Here is a 21,299-nt window from a genome sequence, read left to right on the forward strand (position 1 = left end):
GTATATACTTTGTGTTCTTTTTGGAGTTAGCAGTTCAACTCTATTGATGGAGCTGGCTTTAATCTTCACACAAAAAATGTGATGGAGAAATGTGGCTGGCCATCAATGTCCCTGGACAATGAGGAGTCAACAGCACTACTTTCAACCACTGGTACACAATGATGTCTAAACACAATAAGTCAGGCATTATAGTTTCTCTATTTGTACAACATTGTCTTTCATAAAAATTGTGTGACAAAATTTGGTTGCATTCAACTGCGCCAATGTGAACAGACACAAAAGCTTAGAGCACAAGATGAACTTCATTTTCAAAGCTATTTGCTTGAGATAATAGTTCCTAACTTCTATGGTATCTGAATGAAGGGAGAAGAGTTCCGTGTTTTTGCTTTTAAATGTGCACACGATTTTACACCTGTTTTTTCATTAATTTGAATGGATTAACTCGTGTAAAATAAAATGTATGGAATGTAGGCCTATGCTCTAAAATAAGAGTAAATTAAATGTTTATAGAACTGGTATAACAAAGTATGCTCTTAAAGCGTTATTAAAATTGAATAGAAAATTCAAGTTAATAAGCTACAGTCTCTTAATTCTTCCATTTTTGTAGCTGTTACCTTTTATTTGTGTGAAAAACCGATGCAATGAAGGGAATGGCGAATGATGAGGCAGTGTAAGTCCCTATAACACTGGCTAAATTGTATAAATGTTCCACACAAAGAGTCTCATCATAGGTTTCGTACAAAATGGGGACGAATAAAATACCTTATTTCGGGGTGAAATATTCCTTTAAGTGAAATTGTGAGTGCTGCATTTTGATAACCACTGTCCAAGTTGAGCCTCTGATGTGGTTACTCCGTCATATCGTGCCACGCGCAGTGTGACTGCTCTGCTTCCCTCACGCGTTGTGAGCGCGCTGCTGACGTCACCGTGGGAGTGTTCCTTCAGGAGAAATTAACGGACATCAGCACAATTCTCTCTCAGCGCTCATGTAAGTTGTAACCGCAAAACGTATGATTTTGCTTTCCATACATTCACAGCGTTAACTCGAAGCCGTCGCCGATATGTTTTCGTTCGGTTTGTGGGGCAGGGCACAGCCGGTCAGTTTGTTGGCTGAGCTGTTAGCGAGCTAGTCGGTTTTAGCCTGTGTTGCTGATGACGTTAGCAGCCTAGCCGCGCGCCGCGAGATCAGGTGCAGCAGGTCAGACATCACCAAAAACCTACTTTTAAGGCCAATACATCTCGCTGCTTTATTAAGTATCTACATAAATACCAGTAGAATATATAGTGAACAGTACATCGCATTGCATTACTAAAATAACTGTTATTGGGGAATTTGGAAATTGATCACGTTCAGGTTATTAATAAAAACCTAGAAGACTGAAAAGAAACATGCATCTTGGAGATAAATTATACAGAAAAATAAAGAACTTAACAAACGCAAAACCTTTATCGTATTTGTTTTCGGAAGATGAGAGTATCGTGCACGTGGATACAATACATGCTTTGAAAGTTCTGCCCCCCCCCAAAAAATCTTCATAATCATCGTAACAGAAGGGACAAGCATTACCAAAGGGTTTGATGTATGTAAATCTTATAGGGGACATCTGAAATTAATCAACCCGTCAAAATTCCACTTATTATTATATAATTCATTATTTCTATTAAACCAATATGGAAAAACTTAAGATGTATTGCCAATTGTTATATTGCAAATGGTAACTATTAATTATTGTGGAGGTAGTGGGTCTTCCATGTAACGTTAAGGGGTGCTTGTTGGTCAAATGTGGATCATTTTAAACGATTATTTGTCAATTATATAATAACAAACAAACAGGAATCCACCCACTCGCATCTAAATATCTGGTATGTATGCTGCTGGTATAAGGTGCCACCCAAACAAGCTCATTCGCGTGATCCGATGCTGATGCTGTCTGACTTTGACAGGCGTTTACATACAGTCTATAATGTAACTAGCGGCCGGGTTTAAGGGTAGGTCGTTCTTCCTTCCGCTCGAGCGGGGTTTGAGCGCAGTGTTTCCGATTCTTATTTTATCAGTCCCTGCTGGTGATCGTGTGCAGCGGCGCGTTATATCGACCATCTAATAGTATTAGCTTGGGTTTGGGCGTAAACGGTCCATTTACCAGCTAGCCGGGCAGCTAACTCGGCTAGCAACATCATCAACGGACAGTTCAGGAAAATGATCGGATTAATTCAGCCCTCAGACACATCCGTTTGTCTCACTAAGTGACATGGGTTTGTATTCATGTTTTAACCCTCCGTGTTACATGTCATGCTGAAATCTGACAGTGACAGCTCGAGTTTATAATGGCACGACGAGAGAGTTAGCTTCATTCACGTAGCCAGTCTTGTGTGTCCGTTGCAGCTTTTGACAGTCTTTTTGATCACTCCTTGTTTTTGTTTTATGGGCATGTAGGCCTGTTTGACCATAGATAGACCGCATGCAGCCTAAAGCTTAACCAACCCATCTGGTTGTTTGTTAAACAGTAGTCAACAATCATGGTAATGTCTTGAGTAGACTGCAATTGCATGTTTTCTAAATGCTTCTGCTGGAAATTCTCACACGTGGTTGTCTTGACTGTATAAATATACATTTGGTAAAATGTGTCGACTTGTCATTTTTTACGTACTAGTGTTAATATATATGATATGAATGTACTGTTGCTGGTTAAGTCAGTATTATTTTACTAAATGATATGCTTTTTACTCTTTTCAGCATGTAATAATTCCACATTTATGAGGGGCAAGTGACACCGAGGGACTGTCATTGTCTACGAGACAGTTCTGGATTTCGTCTTAGATTTATCCACAGTATCAGGTTTCTGTGTTGAGAAGACTGAGCAGGATGACTGGAACTGAAGGTATGGAGAGTTGTTAATGTCATTCATCACATACGGTTTTATTCAGGAACAGCTCGTAACAAATATTTAGCTAATTAAGTTATGTGCCAGCAGATAGATGCATGGGTATTTATAATGCCACTGCTGTTGGGTGTGCTGAGTGTCCTGAATGTCTTGACTGTCGTGGAGTGTATTATTGCTCAAAGGCACACACATACACACGCATACAGACAGAGTGATCAGTGATGTGACCTTGGGAAGCTATGAGAATGGTACTGGGGTGGGGGGTGATGGAGAGAATAAGCTGACCCATTTCAGCCACAGAAAATACAGTGGTTTTGAATTGCGATTTGTTCAATTGCTTGCAATATTCAAAAAATAATATAGGATATAATAAGGATGTTTATCCAACAGGACCAGTTGTTCAGATTTTCAGTAGCCCTATCATAATGTTAGAGCCCTAAGTTTAGCTATTTTAGCAAAAGGCTTATGTCTTTTTAAAGTTTATCTACGCAGTGTCACACAAATAAAGGTGCTGTTCTGCTGAATACCTCATAGGCAGAGGCTGCAGGCTGAATTCTTCATGTATTAGTTCAAGATAGTCAGCAAGATGAGTGGTATGAGTGGGATCGTACACCCAAAAAGGAAATCTGAAAATATGTCTAAGTTTAATGTATCCCATGTAATGCACTGCTGCGACAGCCGTACACATGCAGACGGATGTCTTTAGTCATTGCGTTGTGTCTTGTGTGGTTTTCTTGAGGAACCTGTTATGTTTAGTGTGTCATTAAGATAGATAGTTCATAAAAGAATAGTTCACTTTTTAAAAAACAAATCTTGATACCTCTGTATTTTGAGTAGCAAAAAGTATGAAATTACGACATTTGGATTAGGTTACTACTGATTTACATAATACATATTTTTAGTAAGTAATTGGTAATGGAATTTAAAGTAACTTTCTATCTCTAGTCATTAATGTAGACATTGTTTGTATTGCAGAATCTTACAGTATTGTAGTATCTTTATTCACGGAATAGTGCAGCGCTTTTTTTACTTTTGGTACAATAAACAGTCTGAAGTAGTTTTTTAACATGTCTATTTTTAGCCCTACTTTTATACATTAGGTGATGTATTTTAACTAAGAAACCTATAAATGCATTTTGAAAAGTTATAGAATCCAGTCGCTTGTGCAATCAAAATTTTCTTTTGAATCAAATCCAGTGATTTCCTTTAACTCAGCTGCCTGGTAGAGCATGGTACTAGCAGCAGCAAGGTCAGGGATTGGATTCCAGGGAAAGACATAAAAATATATACCATGCAAGTTTCCTGGAATACTCTAGAAAGTTCAAGGGCTTTCACAAATTGTAATATGCAACTGTTGGCTTGTTGTGACCTTTTCTGCCACTACGAGATGGAGGAGAGTTAAATATCAGCTCAAAAATACTAAAACAGACTGGTGACAAGAATGTTGCTCATACAAGTTGCTGAAGGTACCATAATTCTTTGGGCTGATAGAACTGGTGTGACAGCACCCCAGGGTGTTCTTGGGTGTGTGCAGGGCCTGTTAAACTGCTGTTGTGTTGAATATGATTGTGTTAGAGAATAGCTGTGCCAGGCATGTGCGTCACTCTGTCACTCGTCTGTTTAATTATGCATGTAGGACACAGACACATCAACACACTCCTCTCCGGGTAAAGCTTCTGTTCATTCACAGCACTACGTGTCACCTTGCTGTCGTGCCACTCCCACATCTGGAGGATACTGTGTTTCTAAAATAATTAAGGTCAGGGTTTGTTTACTACTAAACTAAGTGTGGGTTTGTTTCCTGCTTAACTATGTGTAGGGCTTTAGTTTAGTCTGGACTAACGTTGACATGTTTCTCGTTTTCTGCTTGACTGTGGATAGTTGGTCTTGGTGTGGTTGGGATTTATTTTCTCAAGATGATTTTTGGCAGTGTTGCCTGTTTGCAAAGGGTAAAAAGAATCATTTGTATATTTTCCAGAACACTAAAGATGTTGAGGTTGTGCAGTGCTGTATCCACTGGCACAGTGTGCAACTGTAGGATTTTGGATATAAAATCCTGTTGATTTTCTCTAAACTTTTTAAAAATGTAATTTCATTTTGAAGCTGATTAGATCTTTTCATTTATTTTTAAAATATTTTTATGGTTTTTAAATATACATATGTATGCATGAATGTGTGTGTGTGTGTGTGTGTGTGTGTGTGTGTACGTTAGAGCTGCAACTAACGATTATTTTTTCTGTCGACTAATCTAACGATTATTTTTCCAGATTAATCTTATTATTCTTTTTTACTGATTATTGTATTTCAAAGAGGGTAGTGAATTTGTATATTATTTTAACATGAAATCAATGAATGATGACAATATTAATTGTATTTCAGGAAGGGTAGTGTACATAGTGTGCCATTTTATAATGAAATATATGAACAAAAGAAGCTTTTTAAACATAATATATAATGATACTATTCATCATAAAATGTATACAGAGTAGGCCTAATTAGGAAAAGTTGTTTACTATAGTAGTTGAGTATGATTTACTTATTGATTTGTGTCAATAGTAAACGAAAATGCACTTGTATTTATCTGCAAAAGGTTCACATACAGGAGCTTTCAGCATAGTGTTAATGTATAACTAGTCGTCTATTTTGAAGATACATGTGCATAAACAACGACTAAAGCTGCCAGAAGTTTTTGCCCAAACTTCAAAGACACATTTAAATTATTAAAGCTAGAGGCATATCTTAACTTTAATGTTACTTTAATCATGTAAACTACCTATATACAACAAGTTATTATGCATATGTGTTTGGGACAGAGGGGAACCAGGTCGCATTAACAGCAGATATATGCAGCCCATAATAAATAAAAGCACGAGACGTACTGGGGTCGGAGAAGAACCCAGGAAAATGTGACCGTCTGTTGCAATACACGCGCCACGGTTCAGCTGCGCGAGAGAACACTGGCAGCAGGGTTGCCAGGTTTACACAACAAAACCCACCCATTCGTTACTCAAAACTAGCCCAAAACAAGCCCAATCGCGTTTCGGGGAGGTTCTCTGGTAAACATCGCGTTCGGGTGGTTAAATATGTGTGTTTTTTTGCTTCAACCCGCGGACATAAGACACAGCCCGCGGCAACAGTGTAGAAGTAGCCCAATTCCGCGGAAAAAAGCGGACTTGGCAACACTGACTGGCAGTGTGAAAGCTCCCGCTCTCCACGCGCACAGCTTCTGCTCTGCCACTGCGTGCAGTGTGAAACCGGCGTTACAGAGCGAACAAAGCACAGTTTTATTCGGCTTCTGTTTAAAGTACTCCCACACTTTTGAATGTCGCGGTCTGGCTTTATATGATAAATGATCATTTTCACTATGCCCGGGAGCAGAAGCTGCCATTATTCTAGATCTTCTGTTTCATTCTAGAACGTAAATAATGTGCCGCCGACGCGTCGACGCATTTCACGCACGTCGACGTATTTTCGTAGTCGACGTCATCGACGACGTCGACGCGTCGTTGCAGCCCTAGTGTACGTACGCAACATACGCAAAATATGCATATGTTTATACATTAACATGTATAACTCTAGATCAATAGTTTTGTCGTCAACATTTTTCATCCGATTGTCATTCGCAATGATTTATGGGATTGTAGTTATTTCCCTTATTAAAGCCATTAAAGGGATAGTTCACCCAAAAATGCTAATTATCCCATAATTTACTCACCCTCAAGCTATCCTAACAATGTCATCGTCACGCCAGTTAAGCTTTTTCATAAGTTCAATACAGAAGGCAGTCCGTCGGAAGCTAAATATTTTACTTAATAACGGTTAAATATGGATATTTTTCTTACACAAACCCATCGATTCAATTCAGAAGGCCTTTATTAACCCCCTGGAGCTGTGTGGATTACTTTTATTATGGATAGATGCTTTTTGGGCTTCAAATTTTGGGCTACCATTTACTGCCATTATAATGCTTGGGTAACTCATGGGGTAATTTTCATTTTTGGGTGAACTATCCATTTAATTCTTGTATCTATGTTTTTTTTTCCCTTTAACTTTGCTTCGCTTAACAATACGGCTGTCGTGATAACCGCAATATCGCAATACCGCGCTATTGAGGAGCCAACCGCAGAGCAACCGCGATATTTGTGTTTTCTTTTTTTGTTAAACTATGCCCTTCACGTTTTACACTTTGTGCATGTGTTCTGAATATTAAAGGTTCTCTAAGCGATGTCACACGTTTTTTAGGCCAAATTTTTTTTATCACATACATACAGGCAAACATCTCCTCGCTATCCGCTAGCTGCCTGTCGCGTGATATCGCTTAGAGCACCTTTAAATAAGTTCGTAATGATACATTAATAATTACAATTATTCATTTTTTGTACAGAGGCTCTGTAGATTTACCCTTAACAAGCCTAAACGGACAGTGAATGTGAGAGAGATCGACTGAGCGCGTGCGATTACCTACATCTGTCCTTCAGGCCGAGACACATTCGTGAAAAAAGGTTGTCCAAGGCAAATCTCTGTCTTAGCAGCATTGACGCATTTCTGGTCAGCGGAGTCTTCTTAACGGGCACTCAAAGTTAAAATGATTTCAACAGCCGTTTCATTACATCTCTCTTTGAAAGAATCAGCGTTTTTGAACGTGTAAAGTTAGTTGAATGAACGGCTTAAAGACTCACTCAAAGACAGTCCCTTGCCGCCACCTTGTGGCGTAACAACGTAACGGCACTGACTGACATCTTGTCTAGAACGCGCAGAGATGAGTAGCTGCTTTTACTGGTGAAATATTAGCAGAAAGTCTCTCTGTCCAGTCAGATATTTTATTTATATATATAATATATATATAATTAGGGATGCCACAATTCTCAATATAATATTGAACCGTTCGGTACGGCATTCACGGTTCAATATGCGCTTGTGAATTGCGTTTTTTTTTTTTTTTCGATTTTACATTTAATTAATTATTTTTCTACAAATTCTATGATTTGCCTCCATCCCAGTTTACTGAACTACGCGACATACATTCACATCACACGTTAGTGGTAGAGTTATACTCACAGAACACTATAGTTATTCACAATCACGAAAGTTCATTATTTGCATGCGTTTTAAACCCTTGCCGATTAAACATTTCATTTGCGTGCTTATGCACGTGCTTTTCCGAGCGCGCACACTAAAGCCTGTTAAACACGTGATTACTGGGCTAAGTAGTGTTACTGCGCTAATACTGTCAAATACACACAAGGTTAACATAAACACAGTCGGTTATGTCTAAAGTGAAAGTAAAATCGGTGTCCGTCTGTATATTAGATGCACGCAGGTCTTAAATTGACAGCAGGGCACGCTGTCCTTAAAGGGACAGTTCACCTCTAAAATTATTGTTCCAAACCTGTATTCATTTCTCGATGACAGAATTTTCATTTTTGAGTGAACTATCCCTTTAATGTTAATACAACAACAAAAGACAAAGAAAATCACTCACTGCTCTTGACTGAAAAACTTTAAAACAGTAGCTTTAATAAGAACCAATGTATATTTTATAGTGAAGTCTATGTAGTGTTTTATTTCTACATTTATTCATTCAATTTCATACTTAAATGCTGCTGTACAGCTCTGAGCTGCCAGTGTAAATCTTATATATATATATATATATATTGTACAATACACTAGGAATGTGTACAAGGGTTTTTTTAAAGTACATTTTTAAGTTTAAGTAAGTTTATTCAATTCTATTAAGTAAAATAAAGAGTATTGCAATAAAAAATATTATTTTTTCTCCTTAACCTGTTCCTGTCGCCTAAGAATAGAATAGCAAAAAACTGATGTGACAAGCCATCAGAACCGAACCGAACACTGTGGTTAAAAACCGAGGTATGTATTGAACCGTGGACTAACTGTATTGTTGCCAGTGATGGGCAGTAACTCGTTAGAAGTAACGCATTACTGTAATCCGATTACTTTTTTCAAGTAACGAGTAAAGTAAGGGATTAAAATTGCAAAAACAGTAATTAGATTACTGTTACTTTCCCGTAAGCAGGCTGCGTTACTGCGTTAACCGTGATTGTGTTTCATGAGACTGTCCCGTGGCGTTAGTCGTGACAATGACGTGTGAGCGCCGCTACGTCAGTCAGTGGTAACAGCGACATGTGTAGTGTTGAACAAGACAACATGGAGCGCGGGAGAGAGCTGGACCATTCAGCGTTTAATGCTTGGAAGTACCGACATTACTTTGAGTTTGCACAGAAATGTTAAACTTACTGAAAAAACCCATGAACCCCCAAATGACATGACCACCGCGGCAACATCCAATTCAACCGGGCGAACCTCCGACGGCCCCTCTCCTGCTAAACAGGTGAAACTAGACTTAAATCTAAAAGCAACAGCACTTAATGCTGATGAACTGAAGAAGCTTGTCGCTGGCTATATTGTCGAGGACATGCTGCCAATTTCCACTGTTGACTCTGAATCGTTCCGACGCATCATAGAAAAAAATACCGACCAAACACGGTGTTAAGCTGCCGCAGAGAAAGTCATTTGCAGCATACCTTGAGAGAGAATACGACATAATGGACGCTAATTTGAAGGCTGCACTCGGAGATGTAGAATTTGTTTCCACCACTGCTGACATCTGGACGGTGAATAACAAAAGTTTTATGGGTGTAACAGTTCACTGGATTAATTCCACTTTTCAGCACAACTATAATTTGTAATACAGTCAGGAGAGACTTTCATTTTAATTATTTTATTGCTGTATTTTATTTACATCTAAGGAAGGATTTTACAAAAAAAAAATATTTTTATTTTTTATGCAGAAATATAAGTTAACAGAAGAAGGACTTTATTTCATTAAAATATGGTGGAATGTGCAGAAAATAGGTTTAAATGTTCAACAATTTTCTTCAAGTCTGAGAATGTTGCATTTAATTTAATTTTTGCTTGATGCAATATGCATAACGTTTAAATATTGAAACTAATAAAACAAGTTTAAAAAATGGATGTTTCATTTGATTCAATTTAAGATGATGGAATATGCAGAAAGAATAGTATTAGGCTGAAATGTCTATTGCTTTATAGCGTATTCAGGTCGTGCATCATGTTTTGAAAAATAACTTAGTAAAGTAACTAGTAAAGTAATTAATTACTTTTGAAAATAAGTAATCAGTAAAGTAACTGGATTACTTTCTTGGAGAAGTAATCAGTAATCAGTAACTAATTACTATCTCCAAGTAACTTGACCAACACTGATTGTTGCATCCCTAATAATATATATATGGCGATAATACCGCATATCACGCTATTGAGCCACTCAAAATGACCGCATGCGCGACAGCCCTACTTATCAAAGGCTTTTTTTTAAAGTTGCTATGGGAAAAATACTAATGGAGTCAAGATTGCTGAAAAAGTGGGTGGGCTCTTTTACATTCTATTGAGGAATTTTTGGGGGAATCCTAATGAGAAATTAAACCACGGCTGATGGAAAAAGTAGCTCACTATTGCGCTCTATGAAGAGTTTAAATTATTATGGAGGGCTGTGGTAATGCAGTAAGAGGGTTCACGAGTGTTGAAGTAAGCTGAATAAAGAGGATTACAGCTGGCTGTTATTCTCTCCATCTGAGGCCCATCTTAAGCCTGAGCTCCACCGTCAGACTCAACACATCTTGATTCAACATACCTGAAGCTCTGGATCTGTTCATTCAGGTTTATTTTAGACTTCCGTTTCTTTTTATGCAACATTTGCCATGTGTGTTTGCCCACAGCAGATTACAAAATTATTATGGTAAATTTGATTCAAAAAAAAAAAAAGGAAGTTATTTACGCAGGTAATGCACCATGTCATCTAATGATGTAATCAAAAAGAATGTTAATGTTCCCGGAAATGACTCAACTCAGCTGCCAAAATCATGCATCATAATCCAAACATGAGCACACCCTATTTTTCAATGTGTGTATCTGTACCATTGAAGTGAATGAATATCATTTATAATCTGTGTGTCATAATGGGCTGAAGTCTCATCTCACAACCGCTTTTTTTTCGCAGCCAACCCTAAACTGTGAGCCAGTGGCGGTCAGGCTGGACTAATGGTAAGAGACTGTTTATCTGTCTCTAAAACTGTTACTTTATATCATATTTGTCTTTCAATATCTAATATGATATGGTCCTGAAGGGAGTGTTTTGTCCATCTAAACTGTTTTGAGCATGTCCAAAGCATATAAGCTGGACGGAGTTTTAGATAGGTTGCGCCCGATGGATAAATGATTGGTTCAGAGGCCGTCTGGGGTTGTAGTATTGCCTTGGTCGGCTCTACTGAGGGTTTGTCACCTTGCCTAAGTTTACTTCTGTGTTTAACAATGCCAAACCCATCATCATCTATTAACCTTGGCTTTGTGTTAGGGCAGCACGATTAATGAAAATAAAACCGAAATCGCTACATGGCTTAGTGCAATTATCAAAACTCAAATTGTAATTAAATAAATGCATGTGCTGCATGTTTAAGAGTGAAGCACTGCACTGTGTTCTTACACTCGAGCAGCTCATTATCCTCTGGTGTTTGCAGCATCCCAGAATGGCTTGGGACGCTACATGTACTTGTAATATACTTGTACTTGTAATGAGAAGTGCTTGTCAACAAAAAAGAAAGTTTGGTGGTTTAACGTTTAAAAAATTAAGAATATTAGTACTGTAATTTTACAGATGTAATGTAAATTAAAATATTATTTTATTTTCTTAAATGCTCTTTCTTCATTATGAAAGTGAAATATTTCTTATTTTATTTTTTGTCAATTTTTATATTTGTATTATTAATATTTTACAGCCATATTATATAATCACAACATTTGTCAACAATTGCTGCACTACAAACAAGCACAGCAAACCTGGATTTATTTATATTTTATCAAAAACATAATTGCCAGGTTTTTTTTTTATTTTATTTTTTAGAAAAATTTTAATTAGATTTTTTTCTCCCCTCAAATCGTGCCGCCCTACTTTGCCTTTATGCTTTTGACCTTATCCACAGGGGTTTTGATAATGATTTAAGGAATTTCTGCAATGGTTTCCACTAAAGGGTCTGAAATTTGGAAAATACTGCAAGTGTGTTGCTCTAGAAATGCTCGAATGTCGAGCCAGAGACCCTTAAAGCATTTCAGAAATTATCACCCTCATGTTTTTTTTTGTAGTTCTCTCATACTTCATTCGCTTTGCAAAACCCATGGCTATAGAGTGCTAGTAGTTTGTCAATAGTGATATTGCTAATGTAGTTTTAGTTGGTTTGCTCAGAAGCATCAAGGCCTGGCTTATATAATCCGCGACCTCTGCCATCAATCTCATTAGTAAATTGGCGAGACATGATCATGAATGGAAATGCAATCTATCTGCAACAGACTTTAGTTGAAAAAACGTCAGCTGCATCTTTTTGTCTCTGAGCCAACCAATGCGCTGCTTTTGTGATTTGAGCTCATGTAGTTGTTGCTTGTGTTCCATTGCTCACAGCTGCATGACATAATCCATTTTATTTTCCTTCTGTGGTAGACAAGCATGACTTTGCGGCACACCACAGATGCATGCATGCTCTCAGAGTCCACCTGACTGCTGCCACCCTCTGCTTCCTGGCTTTTGAAACAGCCTGTCAGAGGGCTGGTGGAGGTGGGGCTTAGCTAGACCCCACCCCTGTGCTGACCCTCTAAGTGAGACTGGCACCTCCTGATGGACCAGGGTGGTAGCGAGCAGCCTGGGGCGGAGGAGCCAGACTCTGGGGGTCGAGCAGAGCGGGAGGTGAGCAGGAGGGCGTCCGAGCCTGATCACGGCCTGTCCAAAATTACCCACAATGCCTTGGAGAACATGGGCGCGCTGGGCCACGGTCTGAAGCAGTTCTTCCAACCTCAGCGCAGACGCTCGTCTGTCTCGCCACACGACTATGCCTCTTCCTCCATAGGCCCCATCCCTGAGCCCTCAGAAGCGGGGCCAGAGTTGGGGGAAGCGCCTGCCGTCCCTAACTCTGACCCCCACGCTTCCGCCCCCCCTGCAGCTCTGAGCCGCGTGCTGCAGCAGATTCGAGGCCCCCCCATGATGAAGAGAGGGACCAGCCTGCAGAGTCGCCGTAGCAAGGCAGGGGGGGGAGGGGAGCCCCCCCAGAAAGGCAGCCCCCAGATCCACAGGCGCAGTACCCAAGAGACCTTGCTGCAGGCAGGACGTCCGCGCTCCTCCTCCACCACTGATACACCCAGCAGCCCAGCTTTGGTAGACATGTTGCTGACCTCGGGGTACCACTCGACTGAAGAGTCTGATCGGGTAAGTGGCACCAGAACGTCACACTCTTGTTGAAATTGATTTTTTTTCTCCATGATCATGCTGTGGTTGGTAGACATCATCTCCCAAGGGTTCATCGACCAAAATGTTTTAGACAAATATTTAGTGACGTAGGACAATATCTAGATTTTAATTTCCTTTAAAATTACTTTGTTTTTAAAAATTATTATTATTATTATTATTGTTGTAGTTATATTCAGGTGCTGTATTTTACATATTATGCCTTTTAAACTTCAACATTCGGTTTTCGGTGACATTTGGTATAGATTAATGCTTGTCAACTTCTTAAAGGGGACCTATTACTGGTTAACATTGAGAAAGTTTTCATTAAGTGTGGGTTAGAATTTGCTAACCAGTTTGTAGTATTTTGCTACAAATGCCTTAATTTTCCATCAAAAGTATTTTTGAAGTTTCTTGTATAATTATAATAACGATTTAATTTACAGCTATAATGGCAAATCTTCGTTAACTTAAAAATAATCAGTTAAAAAAATAATATAATGAAAAATACTAAACTTAAACTAAACTTTAAAAATAAATATACATTTGTGAAAAATGTGTTATAATATTTGATCATTTAAAAATAAATGTTAAATAATAAATATAAAAATCATACATCAGAAGAATTTAAAATGATAAAATATAAATATAAACGTAAAATAATAATATAAAGTATATAGTTAGCAGGCCAGATAGAAATCTAGGCTGTGTCCCAAAAACATTAACCTCAAGTAGATCGCAAAACTATTAACATTAGCAATCCTTGATGTTGCATATCTCAGCATGTCTTGCACATACTAGTAATCATTTTGCCAAAGGACACGTGATTAGTGTTCAGTAGGAGGTGATAGTAGGTTGTTTGAAAGTGATGGAAAGTCAGATTTGAATTTAACAGCAATCTGTGCAGATGGCAATCTGAAAGATTCTGTCCGAAAGAAACCTCCAAGATGGATGGACGGGTTGACAGCACTTACAGGTCAGGAAGCTTGGTAGCAGGTCACTATGTTCTCTAAGCCTTGCTATATTTAGCCAAGTCTTTGGATACACTTATGTTCAGGACGCCTCTGCAGGCAGCATTGAGTATAATGTCAAAATCAATGCATTTGTGCCCTTTTTCCAACCAGGATGTGGGATCAGGGTAACTGTTTGCTTTCTTTTGTCCTCAAGGATAGACTCAAGGTTAAGTTTGCTCTTGCAGGTGCAGCAACTTTATTTAGAACCGCAGTTCAGATAGTTGCAAAACCAGTTACTCTTCTGCTTAGCGTTTCTCCATTACTGGATGCATTTTACTGCTGCTCGCTCAAAATAGCCATTACGGTTCATTTACCAGGAGAAATGTTCACCAAGACTACTGTATTATGTCTCTTGAGGGTAATTTATGCTTACAGTCAGTTCCTAGTACTATGCTTTTAAGCATGCCTTTTTTACCAGCTAAGCATTTTCACCAGATACACTACAGGGTCTGGGTGACTGCCAAAGTGATTCAACTCACCTGTTGTTGGAGAACTTAGTGGTGCTGTCCTGAATGTTCCTCTCAGGGGAGTGTCCAAACATAAGCTCTGTCATTTATTTCAGATGACTATTTGAGCCTGGCTAGCTCAGTAGATGGCATTTATGTGAATTTGCTAGGGATGATTTGCTTTTCGTTTTTAAATTGAAAAATAGTTTTAAAAAAATGTATCACCTATCTGCGATTACAGTAGGGCTGTGCAATTAATCGAATTTCGATTTCTATTTCGATTTTGCCTCCCAACGATCACCAAAATAGTACAATCGAGAAAAAACGATTATTTTGCCTTGCGTTCTGAATGAAACGCGCATGCTCTCATCCGCCCCTCCCGAAGCCACAATCTCTCTCAGATCGGGAGTCTCGTGTGCATATCATCCGCTGGAATTTAAAAACTCTGCGCGAGTAAAGATGGCAGAAGGAGGGCAGTTACAGCAGCGTTTGGTGAGCAAAAAAGGCAAAACCAACTCCGTTGTCTGGGAACAGTTTGGCTTCGAGGAATCAGACGACGAGCAAAAACATGTTACGTGCAAGATTTGCTACATGTAGTGTCTGCAACGCAAGAGAACACCACGAATTTGTTTAACCACTTGAAAATTAAACAGAGTGACCTATGACAATCTAATATAGAAACAAAAACTGACGAGAGCAGGGATGCCGTGTAAACGTCCTTTTTTCCCCCTCATATTTTTCAAATAATTCTCTCTTTGTAAACTTTGTTCAATGCATGCGAGTGCTGTCGTATGTTCAAATATGACCAGTCGTTTTCCCCGTCATCACCCGGGTTTAGTGCCAGAAGACGCGAATGAGAAGCCGCGCGCTGTGAGAAAATGTATCTGTATCTGATAATGTATCATCCGAGAGCGCGCACACGTCTCTCAGCGCGCAAATATTGAGTTCTCTTTCAAGTCTTGCTCTTGAACGGACAAACTCACACAAAACGTATGTCAACGTCCATCTTGATGAGTATCTTAGCAGACATAGTCTGTATATGCCTTAAGTGAACTTTATACAGTCGAGAAAGACGACGCATATCCGATCCGGATTGAATAGCTTTTGTAAGTTTAATAGGATTAATCTTTAATTTATGCACTCAAATATGCAATGTTATTTTACATTTGAGACATTTCTGTACCTGAAAACTAATGTTAGACGTACCTGAAAAGCATATCTAGCCGAACCATATTGTTTATCTTATTTATTTGTGATTATCATTTTTACGTGAATACTTTTATACTTTGATTTGAATATATGTTATATTATTTATTTTAATAGTTCAAAAAGTACAACAAATGTTACAATTTCAATTGAATTGTTGAAAGGTGTATTTTTAATAAATACAACACATTCCCAAAGTCATGTGAAATAATCGTGTTACATAATCGTGATTTCAATATTGACCAAAATAATCGTGATTATGATTTTTTCCATAATCGAGCAGCCCTAGATTACAGCTTAGTTTGTTGTCAGTGAAACTTGAGGCCAACGTATTTTTTGTCACAGAGAGGGTAAGAGGCTTTAACACCTTTGCTAATTTAACAGAACTGTGATTCCCAGATAAAGGGGGAGAAAATCCTCTGTTGACTAGTTAGGTGTGTAAAAGGCATCATAAGTCAGCTGTAATGTCTTTAACAGGCATCGTCTGGGTCTTATTGAATGGGCTGTCGGCCACGTGATCAGGTCACCTAGTTTTCCTGTGCATGCATGGCCACATAGCTGAGAAGTCTACCCGTGTGTCTTATATCAGGTTGCAATAGGGGAACTTATCATTGGCAGTAAACAGCTGACCATATTGGCAATAATAATTAGTTTTTTCACCATCAAACAATGGTGGTAGGGCTCTTAGCCAGTTTATAAACTACTCTAATAGATGCTTATATCATCCGTAGCTGTTTATCTATGATCAGTGAAGGCCATATCACTGATAATCTGGTTTCGACTCCGCTGTCAATGGGTGAAGGGACAGAGTTCATTTCATTGCAAGGTTGTACTATAGATTTCACGCTACCAAAGCTTACTTGATTTGTAGTATTAATCGATAGTATAATAGAAGAAGTACCAAAAGAATGTTAAAAAAACACCTTCATATTTTTTATGTTAGTTTCCTTTTTCATTTTGCCCGATGACGTGGTGCAGTGTGCCATTTTTTTAATCAGTGAATGCCCTGCATTATCTCAGAACTTTGAGGGCTATGTCATAGTACAGAGGTCCTCAACGTCGCCTGAGACTGGTGTAGTCACTTGCATAGTTCAAACGTGGCACGTCTTTCAAGATGGACTGCACTGAAAGTGAACCGTCAATAATGGTAACTTATTTAGGTTCTTTCTATTCTTGTAGGTTAATAGTTTATTTGTCAGTAATCTCTCTAAGACTGGGTCATCTTCACAGTTGAGTTGATGGCAGTGCATAACAATATCATAATTGGTTTGAATGAAACCTTTCGTCAATTTTGTAAACCTTCATCTTCATTAGTTGAACTGTAGGAAATTATAAGGGATGCACAGGTGCCTGAATTAAAAGTAAAGTACTAAAATATAAATATTTATTTTTCAGATTTGTTAAAGGTTACATCAGTGTTATTACATTATTTGTGCTTTAAAATATTTCTTTTGCCATCTAACACTAAAAGTTAATCTAAATAAATAGCTGGAGAAAAATAGTGGAAATGAGCATGCAAAAATAAATATCTCTTAATGACTGATACCGATTTAAATGACAAAAATCTGTAATATTAATTACTAATATGACACTTAATATATTGAGCATTCCAAGAAAAGGATAAATGTAAATCTATTAATTTAAAATATTAAATCTTCAATACAGTAACATGAGAAAAGGACCCTGAATACATGATTTTATCTGCACAGCACTAAATCTCACTTTTCCCTTTGCAGCAGGATCGTTTGGAGGTTTTGGGCCCCGCCATGTCTCCCAATGCTCTGTCAACCAGTTCAGACGGCGGTCAGTACGGTGTGGATTCAGTGGATGGCACCCCGGACCCTCAGCGCACTAAGCAGGCCATCGCTCAGCTACAGCAAAAGATCCTTAAACTTACAGAGCAGATCAAAATCGAACAAACGGCAAGAGACGACAATGTAGCCGAGTACCTGAAGCTGGCCAACAATGCAGACAAACAGCAGAGTGCTCGCATCAAGCAAGTGTTCGAGAAGAAGAACCAGAAGTCTGCACAGACCATCCAGCAGCTGCAGAGGAAGCTGGAGCATTACCACCGCAAGCTCAGAGAGGTGGAGCACAATGGAATACCACGCCAGCCCAAAGATGTCCTGCGAGACATGCACCAGGGTCTGAAGGATGTGGGTGCCAAGGTAAAGGCCGCCCCATTTCTTTACAGTTTGGTACATTGAAGGATGTGTTTAGATGTTTTTGAAGTAGATGTGTGCTGATCTGAAATGTTTTCATTTATTTTAGGGGATCAAACAGGACTTTTTAAGTTTTTCGTATGACACAGGCAGTGTAGACCAGTCTTGTACTCTGTCAGCAAGCCAGGTTTGGATCTTTTTGGTGATTGAAAGAGCTTAATGAAACGTTGGTTTAACATAACCATTTTGAATTATGGAATCAAAAGAATGATCATGTTTAGTCACTAGCTCTCTTCTCAAACCTAGTGAGCTGTCTTGCTGCCTACAGCCTACATATGCAGTTACCTTCTAAATGAAGTGTACCTACAATTAAAATATGGATGATTGAACAGAGATTAAAAAAGCAGTGGGTCTCATTCACTAATAATTGCGTGGATTCTTTCGTATTTGTACGCACAGTAGAACTTCTCGCGAAAAATCGTCGCCTGATTCACAAAACATTTGTATGCACATGAATTTGTTCTTAACCTCGTTGTGATGTTCGTGAATGTGGAGTATTCTAAATGAGCGGCCGCATACACAAGGTTAGTCATTTGCTTAAAACACACCCAAACATCTCCATATAAGGGCTTTTCACACACACTTTCCTTACAGCCTGTCGTCGCTCTCGTCAAACCTGTCGCTGTTCGCAGACGCACTTTCGTCCGATCCTCGAGCAATGCCAAGTGTGCCATTCTCACCAGTTCTCACAATGAACACCTTTTATAAAGACCCAGATTACAGAGCTCTCATTAGCCAGCTGTACATACAGGTATATCTGCGTTATTTAGAGAAACCTTGCAGCTGAAATCTAATCTATAACACACACAGCTTTTCTTACTCTTTAACTGTATATGATCGAATGTATTTAAGATTAAATTAAATTGTATTATTTAATAATTTCATTATATAATTTTGTATATGGAATATATAATACAATTAATGCAATTTACTTCAATGTAATTATAGTCATGTTAGGATGAAATATAACTTCTTAACACGATTATAAAGCCATACAAAGTAAGTTCTTTTTGCGTACGTGTGGTTTCAGTTGTTCCTATATTTTTGTGTAAATTAAAAAGACAATTATTAGGAAATCTTTGGTGAATTGTGATTTGTTCTTAAAATCGTTCGTATGCACATTTCTCAAACAATTTTTTGTGTACGCATATTTGGTGAATGAGACCCAGTGGGTGTGTTGTCAGGTCTCAAAAAGGGGTTTATTACACATAAAAATAAAGTGCATTGAGCCACCAGAATGTGAGGGTCGTGGCGGCCCATAAGCTTACGGCTACTATCGATACCAAATTCAACATTTGCAGTGAGATCAGGGTGAGGGTGTTGCAATTGGCTTTACATGTTTAATTTGTGTTAAAATACAAAGCAAATTTATTTCACAAAAATTGTTGATGCATGCAAGTACCGTCCCCCTTTACTTAACACACACACAAATTGTAAGAATATGACTAATAGCCTACTGATGAATAAACAGCTGGCCTATATGGTAAGGCTTTAAATAGTAGTCCCAAAGTAGTATTTGTTAATACAGTTAATTTGGTATAAGCCACCAGTCATTTAAAAATATACCAAAAGTGAAAATAATGGCATTTTGGGGTTATGGAAACAAGTTACCATGGTGAAAATGGAAACTGCTCCTGAATAGAATCATACCTGCATGCAAATCCTTCCCAGCCAACACACGACGTACCAGTTATGTGATTCATTGGTACTTAACTTTTATTTCATGACTTACTAATTGACAACATAACTTTCTTTTGCGCTTTAACGAAGTGATATACATCGCACGCCGCCACATTTGCAAGTGTAATTGAAGAGTGCGCATTATGAGCACAGCATAACATCTGACAGAACAGGAAAGTTGAGCGACTTTTTATTTCATAACAAGTTATATAAATAATGATAGAATAATAATGCAGCCTGACTGCTCATCTGACCGCAGATACTGAATCCGGACAACACTTTTTTCTCAGGCACTCTGAGTGAAGTGTGAACAGCTTTCAAGCACATCTTTCAAAATAAAAATCTCCCATCAGAAAAACAGAGTGGGGGTTCAATCTTCAGCTGGCTGGCAGGATGTGACTTATCAGTGGCTGGTGGCAGTCTGATCCTGGCAGGTCACGTGATCTGCCAGTGGCTGACAGTTCGACAACCATTGATTTTTGGCAGATTTTTTGTTTTGTGTTCGGCTTCGGCCCTAGCTCTGGCGAATTACATACATATATTATTGTGCATCTGTTGATATGATTGTTCTTTTACATGATTGGTGTTTTAGAGAATTTTATTGTAAATAAAGCAGGCAAATGGCCATGATCGAGACTGGTGGCTTACTGACGCTTTGTGGACGCTATATCTAGCCAGCCGCTGTAGAGCTGTAGACACCAACCACTGACAGGTCACATGACCGTCTCAAATAACCCGATCAATACGGGCATTGCATTTTAGCTGAAACTGTGAATAAACACCACCCTGCAGAGCTTTGCTAGCGTGTTAATAAACTCAACCAATTGCATCCTATATTAGATAAATCTGATGTATGCCTATTCACAATTTACATCTATACAAAAGCTTCCTTTGCATTCTTCCCTTAACAACAACGCTTATACACGGGCAACTAAAGGCCAGAGAATTTACAACATTCTATTACAATCTTGTTCTCATTATAATGCTATGTATATGACAGATTGGCGCTGTACATCTTGCACTTCATTTAATTTTCCAAGATCAAAGTGATAACGGATATCACTGCGTGGTTTCGAAGCCATGAGAAACTACTTTAAATAAAACATAGGTCTACTGTTAAAAAACATGAGAACAAAATAACACTGCTGCATTATTAAAATCATCAATGATTTTGAAAAAGAAATAGCCTATCTAAAAAGAATATGACCGTCTCAAATAACACGGAGTCAATAATGTTGGGCATTGCATTTGAGCTGAAACTGAAGAGAATGAACACCAGCCAGTATAACGGCAACGCTTTGCTATCTGGTTAATAAACTCAACCAAACGCGTCCTATATGAGATTAATCAGATATAGACAACATAAAAGGAATCTTAACTTGCAACTGCATGTGAACTTGACCGCGCTAGCTAGTCTGATGTAACTCTCGTTGTGGATTTCCTTTAACAGCGTGCTGATACACAGGGAACTTAAGCACAGAGAATTCACAAGATTCAATTACAATCTTGTTCTCATTATAATGTTATGTATTAGTGCTGGGCGG

The 21,299-nt window shown here is 38.5% G+C and overlaps 1 protein-coding gene across 11 annotated transcripts in view; it reads left to right on the forward strand.

Annotated features, from left to right (window-relative positions):
• Positions 1-824: 824 nt before the first annotated feature.
• Positions 825-21,299, forward strand: part of tmcc1b (transmembrane and coiled-coil domain family 1b) — a 29,640-nt gene continuing 9,165 nt past the window's right edge. Inside the window, exons 1-6 of one of the 11 annotated variants that reach the window (XM_079845253.1) lie at positions 930-988; positions 2,735-2,879; positions 8,685-8,753; positions 10,921-10,964; positions 12,908-13,170; positions 17,590-18,021. In XM_079845253.1, the coding sequence (XP_079701379.1) occupies positions 12,946-13,170; positions 17,590-18,021 (657 nt within the window). In that variant the 5' untranslated portion in view covers positions 930-988; positions 2,735-2,879; positions 8,685-8,753; positions 10,921-10,964; positions 12,908-12,945. Of the gene's footprint in view, positions 989-1,946; positions 2,254-2,734; positions 2,880-4,572; positions 4,642-8,684; positions 8,754-10,920; positions 10,965-11,289; positions 13,171-17,589; positions 18,022-21,299 lie in introns of those variants that run through there. The other 10 variants (XM_079845244.1, XM_079845245.1, XM_079845243.1 and 7 more) reach the window with 10 other exon arrangements.

This window comes from Gobio gobio, assembly GCF_949357685.1.
Source record: "Gobio gobio genome assembly, chromosome: 19".
NCBI lineage: Eukaryota > Metazoa > Chordata > Actinopteri > Cypriniformes > Gobionidae > Gobio > Gobio gobio.